Source organism: Bison bison, unplaced genomic scaffold (genome assembly GCF_000754665.1).
Source record: "Bison bison bison isolate TAMUID 2011002044 unplaced genomic scaffold, Bison_UMD1.0 scf7180017864144, whole genome shotgun sequence".
Classification (NCBI taxonomy): Eukaryota; Metazoa; Chordata; class Mammalia; order Artiodactyla; family Bovidae; genus Bison; species Bison bison.
Genome location: NW_011494716.1, coordinates 2,342,825 through 2,353,970, shown reverse-complemented (window position 1 = coordinate 2,353,970; position 11,146 = coordinate 2,342,825). Strand labels below are relative to the sequence as shown.

The 11,146-nt window shown below is 49.2% G+C and overlaps 1 protein-coding gene across 1 annotated transcript in view; it reads left to right on the top strand.

The window, feature by feature from the left end:
• The first annotated feature begins 418 nt into the window (after positions 1–418).
• LOC104988996 (ectonucleotide pyrophosphatase/phosphodiesterase family member 7-like) overlaps positions 419–11,146 on the top strand; it is a 38,403-nt gene continuing 27,675 nt past the window's right edge. The window contains exon 1 of the mRNA XM_010840500.1: positions 419–671. Coding sequence (XP_010838802.1) covers positions 419–671 — 253 coding nt within the window. The remainder of the gene's footprint in view (positions 672–11,146) is intronic.

Below are 11,146 nucleotides of genomic sequence, written 5' to 3'. Positions count from 1 at the left end.
TAACGAACAGTAATTTGTTCTCCCTATAAAAACAGGCTATATCGAGTAAAGGAAAGCACCAACCTAATTTGTTCTCCAAATGTTCACAACAGTGGAATTTGTACAAGTCCAAAACATTTCACGTGGTTTGCCTTTTTATATCATAGTAAGATGCACATAATCCTGAGCATGTTTTCACCATTTTAGAGTGCATGGGGCCGCAGCATTAAGCGCATCAGTGTTGCACCACCACCACCCGCCTCCAGAGCTCTTCCATCATGTCAGATGTGTGCCATCTCATTAGGCTCCAAGTGTTCTGGTCCACAATAGAGCTGAGGCAGAATTATCAACGTGGACTTTGCTCAACCGCAGATAAAACAAGGGAGAAAACGGGAGCAGGCTGTGACCCCAGCGGTGAGAGCGTGGGAGGCGCTGAGACATGACAGGGCCCCGGGCCCTCGCGCTGCTGCTGCTGCCTGTCCTGCTGGGCTGGGCCGGTGGCCACCCCGTCCCCCGGACGAAGAGCTTCCGCAAGCTGCTGCTCATCTCCTTCGACGGCTTCCGCTGGGACTATGACCAGGACGTGGACACCCCCAACATGGACCGCCTGGCCCAGGAGGGCGTCAAGGCCAAGTACCTCACGCCACCCTTCGTGACCATGACCTCCCCATCCCACTTCACCACCATCTCGGGTAAGCTCTGCCCCGCAGCCAGGCCACTGTGCTGGCAGAAGCCTGGCGTCCACCGTTCCCTGAAACAGAGAGCTGCTTCTCTGGCACCTCTGGGGAGACTGAGGCAGCCCACACGACCTGGGATCACTTCCCTGGAAGAAGTGCTAGCTTAAGCATGCTCGGGCATGCACAGGGTTGTCTCTAGAACCCATGGCCTGCAGACAGGATGGGGGCCACAGCGGCAGCCTCCAAAGGCATCTCTCCGATGCCCTAGGCCCACCCTGCCCTCCACCCTGCCTTTCATATCATGGCCAGTGATCTTGTATACAGTAAATCATTAAAAGGTTTTTATTGAGAATAATAAAATATTAAAGCCTAAAGTAATCAGTTAGATCAGGTAGCTCCCCTGCTTAATGCTGGTGCACTGGAGGGACATGTACGATCTTTGAAGAGAAGTTAAATCTTGTCTTTCAATGACCCAGAAGGTCCACACAGCCTGGCCCCTGACCCACTCACTCTGAGCCTCTCTCATCTGTCTTCCTCTCACAAGCTTCCCTCCAGATCACAAAAGCCCCCTGCACATGCCTCCAACCAGCCCCCACTTGCCTCGGGGTCTTGCCCAAGCTGGCCCCTCCAGCTCACCTGGAGCATGCGGGTCACTGGCAGAGACAGACTTCAGAGAAGTAAACACATGAATAGATGTCACTGCAAGCCAGAGAGGCACCAAGACGGAAGAGGACAGCCTCTCTGGGAGAAGACAGCAAGGGCAAATGGACTGGAAATCAGAGAGACAGGGAAGGGCTCCTGGAGGAAGATGGCAGTTGAGCTGCCAGTGAAGGAGAGGTTGGACTTTTCTGGTTGTCCGGTGGTTAAGACTCAATGCTCCCAATGTAAAAGGCCTGGCTTCGATCCCTCGTCAGGGAACTAGATCCCACGTGCTGCGACCAAGAGTTTGTATGCCGCAATTAAAGATCCCGCATACTGCAAGGAAGATCAAAGATCCCGCGTGCTTCCCTGGTGGCTCAGTGGTAAAAAGTTTGCTGGCCAATGCAGGAGACACGGGTTCAATTCTGGGTCCAGGAAGATTCCCCCAGGCCGCAGAGCAACTAAGCCCGTGCACAACTACTGAGCCTGTGCTCTAGAGTCAGGGGGCCGCAACTCCTGAGCCCACGTGCTGCAACTACCGAAGCCCGTGTGCTCTAGAACCCGTGCGCCACAGCAAGGAAAGCCACCACTATGAGAAGCCTGCGTAGCAATGAAGACTCACCACAGCCAAACATAAGTAAATAAAAAGAAAGAGACCTCGGGAATCCAGAGGAAGGAAAAGTGTTCCAGGCAGAGGGAACAGCATGTATGAGGTCTCTGTGACAAGAAGGAACGTGATGGATCCAGAATGCCAGTTGCCACTAAGCAAAGAGATTCCAGTCTAAACAAGAGGCAGAGGAGGAGGCAGTCCGGATGCGAAGGGCTCCCCTGTAATTAGACTAACAGTGGCTTCCGTTTCAAATTGAGCCTGATGTCAGGCTCTGTGCCACAGGCTTTGCCTTGGGTATCTCCAGGACAACACTGCAAGCAAGTGTTGTCCCCGATCCACAGGTGAGAAAACAACAACTCCACAAGGCTGAGTAAAACTGACCAGCCACTTGGTCAGAAAGTGGGAAGGGAGAAGCCAGACTAGGAACCAGGGTGGCCCTGGACACACAGAACTGGTTCTGCTCGTTCTGAACTGGGAATCGGCAGACCCCTCTCGCTGGGCAGGGAGGGGTGCTAGTAATGTGACCTCAACACACACACACCCAGAGAACCACTTGCTGGGGTCCAAGCGCAGCTCTGGGAACCTCTGACATGATGGGCAAACTGCTGGTGCCTTTTGGCTGGGACTTCCACCCAACTCTCAAAGGGACCCTTGAATCAGAAACTCGAAAAATAAAGCTGAGCAACCACTCAGAGGGAGATTTGCTGAGACGGATTTTACTACATGTAAACTCTTCCAAACACAAGTCATTTGGGAACCATTAGCACCAGGAAGCAGGAACAAAAGAGCACTTTTCTCTACTCCCCAGCGGCATTAACTTCATAACACTTAAAGATCTCCCGTGGGCAGATTCTGGGTCCTTGAGCGCTGAAAATACAAGGGGCACAAAATATTGTAAGGGATGCTCACCTTTTACTGATCCCAAGAAGGCTTTTGATGAGATGATACACAAGGTGAGAGCAAATTTTTTTAAATTACAAAATCATCCCAACACTACTGCCAGCAGGAAATGGAAGCCTTACAGCTTCAATGGAGGGTAATTCAGCAGCATCTCATACATTACAAACACACACACTTTCTTATTTGGCAGTTCCACTTCTAGGACTCTATCCTACCATTATAATTTGCTTGGTGGAAAATGATACACATACAAAGTTATTTATTACATTAGTTTGCAACAGTGAAAGAAAATAGAAACAACCTATCCATCCAGAGGGGAGTAGCTAAATAAAATACTGGACATGCATAGAATGGCATACTCTGTCACCTTTAAAAGAAAAACTGAGAGGGGTTTCCCCAGCAGTCCAGTGGTTGGGACTCTGTACTTCCACTGCAAGGGGCACAGGTTCAATCCCTGGTCGGGGAACTAAGTATCCCACAGGCTGTGCAGCACAGCCAAAAATACTTTTCTTTTAATTTTTTTTTTAACTAAGAAGAACTGAGGAAGCTTTTTGTGTCTGGTAGGAAGTTATCTCCAAGAAGGATTAAGTGACAAAAGCAAGATGCAAAGAATATGTGTAGCACGCGTATTTGTGCACATACGTGTGGGTATATGTGCATATAGTTGCTTATAGATGCACAGAGAACCTCTAAAGAAATAAACAAGGAATTGGTATCACTGATTCCTCCAGGAAGGGGACAGAGTGGAAGGGAGACTTTGGATTGTACATTCTGTGTACCTTTTAGATCTTGGACCATGTGTATGTATTGCCTATAAAGTACTATAGGTCTATAAAGTGCCTATATACATAAATTCACCACTTTATAGAAAAAAGCATGTTCTTCTATCCTTCTTATTTATAACCAACCTGCCATTTATTGAGGTGGTGAACAAGTCACTGCTTTAAAACAGGTTTTGCAGCCTCAGCACTGTTGGCGTTTGGGACCAGACAGTCCTCTGTGGTGGGGACTGTCCTGTGCAGTGTGGGATGTCGGGCAGATCCCTGGTCTCCATCATCTAGGTGCCAGGAGTGTCTCTTCCTCACATTGTGACAACCAAGAATGTCTCAGACATTGCCCAACACCCCCGGGGGACAAACTGGCCCTCAGCTGAAACCCCTGTTTTAAGTGACTGAACCACAACCTGGCTTACAAAAATGCTCAGGAAGTACCACAGTCACCATATCCTTCAATTCTCATAGCAGTGATAAAAAGTCAGAACAGGTGAGATATCCGAGGCCCATGAACATACAAATCTTTCCTGAGGTCCCACAGCAGACCTTCTGCTGAGGGGCAAAGCAGGACTTGAACTCAGCCCTGGATGGTCCCAGACACTTTAGCACGGTCTCCCTACCTTTAGCATGCCTACAGCCATTTGGTGTTCTTCCTTCTAATTAAGTAGTCATCCCAAACACCTTTGAATGTTGCACATCCTCAGAGCTCCCAGGCAGCAGGGAGACATCCTGAATATGTTGTGTTAACGACACAGAGGCCACCCTGGACCCAGCAAAAGCACCAGCATCTGTCTTCGTGAGCTGGGCTCAAGCCGACCTCTGTCTGACTCCTACGTGGAAAAGGATCATCCGTAATAGAAAAAAATAATGGATAAAAATTGGTGTTGCCAGCACCCAAAGACCTCTTCAGATTCCAGGGGGTAGGCCTGACACAAAGTATGATGAAAGGGGCTCTCTGGGCCCAACGACTAATTAACTGGAGTTCTTACGAACACCTCAGGGCCAGTTAAGTCAGGAGAAGGGTGAGGAGACAACGCTGCTGTCCTGCTGCTCAGCTCAGCTGCACCGGCAGCTGCTCCCACAGGAGCTCACGGAGCCCAAAAAGGCAAGCAACCACTCCTTCAAGCTTCCCAGACAGAGGCCAGGAGATTAGGGACCAGGCGGTCCCAGGCAAGGAGCACGCAGCAGGGAAAGGCCGTGGCTCAGGCCTGAGACGTAGCTGACTTGCCTGATGTGGTCAGAACTCTGAGCAGCAGGGCCTTCTTGTGCCTGGGGGCTGTCAGGTGTGTGGTATCTGGGCCCTCATCCCAGACCTAGGATCCCTCATCAGTTGTCCTGATGCTGGTGAAGAAAGTCTTCCTGGAGTTTGTTAGGACTGTATTCATCCTATCAACTAACGAATACTGTTGGAGCATCCCTGTGGAGCCGGGCAGGGCAGAAGATGGCCAGCTTCCCACTAACGTGTCTCCAGAGTCTGGCCCTCTTTGCAGGGCTTGACCCACAGTCCCAGGCTCCTGCCCACTCTGCTCCCAAACTCCACACATCTTTTGGGAGGTTTCGCTTCCTTCTCGCTGGAACTCCACCAGAGTCAAGGACAAGGAGCCCCTTCCTTGGCGATCCTTCTGCCTCTGGGCTTCCTTTCTCAGGGAATCAAACAGGAGAGATTTGTTCTTACTCCCGTGTGTCCCCCTGAAGCCTTTTTCTACACCCCAACTCCTCCATGGCTCCCAAAAGAGGCTTAGTATGTAAACCCCAAAGCCAAAAGGAGTCTCTGATTTCTCCACTTTCCCCCATGGGATCCTTTCCTCGGGAAATGAAAACAGAAATCCTGACTGCTTGAATGATGGAAAGACTAAAGGAGAGAAGTTTGGTTTTTTTTTTTAATATTTATTTGACTGCGTCGGGTCTCAGTTGCAGCATGTGGGATCTTTGACACTGCGGCATGCAGGATCTTTTGTGGCAGCATGCAAACTCTTGGATGCGGCATGTGGGACCTAGTTTCCTAACCAGGGATTGAACTCAGGCCCCCTGAGCTGGGAGCATGGAGCCTTAGCCACTGGACCACCAGGCAAGCCCCAGGAGAGAGGATTTTAAAAACAAAGCTGCCTATTAATTTAAAATATCCCACTTCATCATCATTCCATGTCAGAAGATCTTTGCATCCTTACAAAGCATGTGTTTTTCCTCCAAGTATTTGCCGCCAGCACTGCCTGCAAGTGGGACTTCTGGGCAGGATGGAGGCTCCTAGGACCTGGGTAATGTTCTCCCTCCAGCCCCGCAGGGCCGGGCACTGGGCAGGGCTGCATGTTGATCAAGCTGCTTCCCTCTCTCATCAGAAGGGCTGTTACTTCCTCCAAGGTAGTTTTGTTCTTCCCACCTGGTTCCACCCTGCTCCTTTCATCATCCCCCACCTCCCTGAACACATACACACACACACACACACACACACCCAGGGGTCTTGGCCACAGCACCTGACTGTTCCTTTAAATGGAATGGCACATTCGTTTTCTATGGCTGCATAACAGCCACACAAACTTAGCAGCTTAGGACAACACCCATTTATTCTCTCTCAGGCCCCATGGTCAGGACTCTGAGCATGGCTGACTTTAGTCCTCTGCTCAGAATCTCACGAGGCTGCAGTCAAGGTGCCGGCTGGGGTGGTCTCATCTGAGGCTCTGGGTCCTCTCCCAAGGTTATGTAATTGTTAGAAGACTTCCTTTCCCCGCAGCTGCAGAACCCAGGCAGCTTGCTCCTTCAAGGCCAGTAGGAGAGGATCTCCTCCGGACTCTCTGCTAAGAGCACACCTGCTGAGGTCAGGCCCAGCAAGGATAATCACCTCTGGATTAACTCAGAGTCAACTGGTTAGGGCCCTTAGTTATCTCTGCAAAATCTCTTCAACTTTTCCATGTCCACTGGTTAGAAGCCAGGCACAGGTCCCACCCATGAGCAAGGGAAGGGAATTCTACAAACGTGTGTATCCGGAGCATCAATCCTGAGGCCATCTTAATTCTGCCTATCATGAGTAGGTCATGGTTGGGGCTCAGACAACCAGGGGGGAGCATCGGTCTTTGTGGAAAGGCGACAGGTAATAGGGGATGGTGCCCCAGCATGGAGCCCCAGAAAGCCCCAGAATTACGGTCTAATCCCTAATGCCAAAGGGCACACTGACTGACCATGGAGGCTGGACTACCCCACATCACAGTCTCCACATCCATAGGAGACCCCCTCTGTTGCTTAAACAAAGGTGATGATAACGATGATGATTCTGAAGAAGGAGAAGGAGGAAGACTGCTAATTTGAAAGTACATATACTAATCTCCTAGGGCCGTCATAACAAAGCACCACCAAACCATGGGGCTTAAAACAACAGAAATTCATTGTTTCATGGCTCTAGAAGCCAGAAGTTTGAAATCAAGGAGTCAGTAGAACAATAAAGCTATGGTTTTTTTCCAGTAGTCTTGTACATATATGAGAGTTGGACCATAAAGAAGACTGAGAGCCAAAGAATTGATGCTTTCAAACTATGGTGCTGGAGAAGACTCTTGAGAGTCCCTTGGTCTGCTAGGAGATCAAACCAGTCCATCCTAAAGGAAATCAACCCTGGATATTGATTGGAAGGACTGATGCTGAGCTGAAGCTCTAATATTTTGGCCACCTGATGCAAAGAGCCAACTCACTGGGAATGACCCTGATGCTGGGAAAGGTTGAAGGCAAAAACAGAAGGGGGACGGTAGAGGATGAGGTGGTTAGATATAGCATCACCAACTCAATGAACATGAATTTGAGCAAACTGGGTGATAGTGAAGGACAGGCATGCTGTAGCCCGTAGGGTTGCAAAGAGTCAGACACAAGTTAGCAGCCAAACACTGAACAAGAGCGATACTCTCTGAAAGCTGTAGGAATCCTTTGTCTCCTCCAAGCTTCTCGTGGTTTGCCCATGATCTTTGGCATTCCTTGACTTGTAGGTACACCCCTCCAGTCCTCTGTCCAGCCCGTGGAGTTCTTCCTATGTCTCTGTCTTCACGTGGCTGTCTTATTAGGACATCAGTCACTTGGATTAGGGGCACACCCTCCCCTCTAATAACCTCACCTCTGCAATGACCGTTTCCAAATAAGGTCATATTCTGAAGCTCTGGGGTTTAGGACCCCAAAATATCTTTTTTGGGGAGCACAGTTCAAACCCATATTCCCAAGACTGACTCCCCTTGCACCAGTTTGCTTCTCAGAACCAATCTCTGTGGCCAGGGGAATGGAATGATGCTAATCACGTGCCCACACCCAGGTCAGGGTGGGGAATGGCAAGCCTGACACAAACCATGTCACCCATGGGGGACTAATGGGTCCCAGGTGGAAAGTCATGGACTGTCACCAGAGGGAGAAGCAACAGAAGAAGGACTAGCATGAACCTCAGGGATCTACCACCCAGCCTGGGCCCCATGGTATGGGGATGTGGGGGTGCACTCAGTGACCCAAGACCGAGTCCCAAGAAATCCCAACTCCGTCCATGGGTCTGTCCACAGGGCAGGAGTGCCCAGTGGATTCAGTGACCACACCTCCCAGCTGTCCCTCTGTGTCCCTGAACTCTGTCATAGTTTCCCTCAGACCTTGCTGAAACGAAAAGCCATTCTCTGGGGGCGAGCAGCTCATTCTGCTAGTTTAAATCACACAATTCCCTCTCTCTCCTCCAGAAGCCTGTACTTACTGCTCCATCACTGGTAATGACAATGAACATTTTCTGCAATCTCAGTTTTTATTGCAAAGTGATTGAGGACCAGCAAGATTAAGTTATGCTGCTGAAACTAAGGAAATCCCGCCAAGCAAATAGTGGGTGGATAGGAAGTCTTATGGCAGCATGTACTTCCTCCCCCAAGGAACTGACTGAAAATAAGAAGCTAACACCACCACATTTCAGATGAAAGCCACAATACTGTAATCTGACAATTTTAGATCTAGTCAAATGGATACGGCCCGGGGGCGAAAGAAGATGCTCTATAATGAGATGAAAGTGAAAAAGTGAAAGTGTTAGTCTCTCAGTCATGTACAACTCTTGCGACCCCATAGACATTAGCCTGCCAGACTCTATTCCCTCCTCCAGGGGGTCTTCCTGACCCAAGGACTGCACCCAGGTCACCTGCATTGCAGGCAGATTCTTTACCGTCTGAACCACCAGGGAATGAAGGTCTAAAATAAAGCAAGTGAGGTCCTCACAGTCCCACATTTCCTCTTTTCTTGAAAGGACACTTGACAGCATTCTCAGGGCCTCTGGCGGCCAGAATAAAAAGTCTATCTCAGTTCCAGAACCACCAGGGCAACCCCAAAACTGGAGCAACCACTTACAGCTTTGTCAATTCTGTGCTGCACAATTTTGAGGGGGTTGTTTTCATTAATATCATATGGATGGTGCCCCCTGGAGGTGTGCAGGGCACCACTTGCACAAATGAGCAATCACAGTCTATCCCAAAATCAACCTATGAGTAAATATTCCTCATTGATACTGCAGTCAATCATGAGTCCATCTCTCCTTCATGAGACAAAGCAAAAAATTGTGGCCAAAGGCACCTGGATGATTTCTTTTTTTTTTGGTGTGCCAAATCTTTGCTGAGGCATGTAGTTCTCTGCACAGGGATCGAACCCAGGCCCCCTGCATTGGTAGTACAGAATCTTAACCATTGGATCACCAGGAAAGCCCCCGCTTGGATGATCTTTAAGACTGGATCAGGGTTTCTCATTGTCCTGCTATTAATATGTGAGGCTAGGTCATTGTTTGTCTTGGGGCGTGGCCTGTCCTGTGCACTGTAGAGGGTATAGCAGCATCCCTGGCTTCTACTCACTAGACCAGCAGCATCCCTCTCCTAGTGCCTGATGTTCCTTAGGAGGTAAAACCACCCCCTCATTAAGAACCCCTGAACTAGAAGTGTAATATGCAAATCACATGTAAATCAGAGACCCAAAGGTCATGTACATGACACTGTAGCCAGTGGACAAAAAAGACTGAATGAAAGAGGTGGGAGAGGTAGGGAAAGAGAAAGGAAATCAAATTCCTGCTGCCGGTAACAACACAAGCCCAGCGGATGTTGTTGGAAACCCAGTCAGATGATGCCATAAACCTTCACCAGCTCCCATCCTGCTCCCCCGGAAACAACACTCTGACAAAAATGTCCTGAAAGCCAACAAAACCCACAAACATGAAGAAGCAAAGCAAAGAAAACCACAGACTGCGATAGAAAAGGTGTCCCTCCAACACCAGCCATTTCCACAAGAGGATAAAAATGGGATTCATGGGGGAAAAAAACTAAAGATAAAGGATGGCTGGGAAAACAAGGCATTTCCTAACTTTTCATTGTGGCAATTTCCAACTTGCAGAAAAAGTAGAGAGCATTTCACAAGGAAGCTCTGTGTACCCAGCACCGAGCTGCAAAAATGTGTCCACATTTCGCCTCACCTGTCCGTCACTGTCCCCACCCAAGGCCCTTTATTTCCTCTTTCCTTCTTTCCTTCCTTGAATCTTTTAAAGCAAGTTTCAGACATCATGTCACTGCATGCATAACACATTGGCGTGCCATTCTATCCCAAGCGTTTGGTTTGTATCTACAAAACTTCCACTTCATATTTAACAGATTTGACGTGAATAAACCAGAATCCTTGCAGGTAGAGAAAAGATCTGATTGTCACCAAACAGTTTATCCTACTAGAGCTTCTCAAATTTGAACGTGTGTATGAATCATCTGCCCCCCAGGTGGCTCAGGGGTAAAGAACACGCCTGCCAATTCAGGAGACACAGTTTCGATCCCTGGGTCAAGAAGACTCCCTGGAGAAGGAAATGGCAACCCACTCCAGTATTCTTGCCTGGGAAATCCCATGGACAGAGGAGCCTGGCAGGCTACAGCCCCTGGGGTCGCAAAGAGTCAGACATGACTTAGCAACTACACAACAACAAGCTCCCAGTGCTGCCAGTGCCACAGATCCATGCATCACACAGAGGAAGGGTTAACCCAAAACACCAGAGCAGTGAAGCAGAAAATGACTGCTCAGGATCACAAGGCCTTGAGTGAGAGAGGAAGCTGGGACCACTTGAGACTGAGGACTCAGGTGTATTGGTTTCCTGCAGCTGCTGTTAACAATGTACTGTAAACTGGGTTGCTTAAAGCAACAGAAAGTCTGGAGGCCAGAAGTCCAAAATCAGGGTTCCAATGGGCCAGGCCCTCTCCAGAGGCTCTGAGGGAGAAGGCTTCCTCGCCTCTTCCACTTCTAATGGCTGCCTGCATTCCTGGGTGTGTGGCCACATCACTCCAGTCTCTGCCTCTGTGGTCACATTGCTTCCTCCTTTTCTATCTGTGCCTTCTTCTCTTCTGCCTCTCATAAGGACACTTGCTTTTGCATTTAGAGCCTATGCAGATTGTTTTTGTTGTTCAGTCACTAAGCCCAACTCTTTTCAACACCATGGACTGTACCATGCAGTCTTCCCTGTCGTTCGCTATCTCCCAGAGTTTGCTCAAACTCAAGTCCATTGAATCAGTGATGCCCTCCAACCATCTCATCCTCTGTCATCCCCTTCTCCTCCTGTCTCT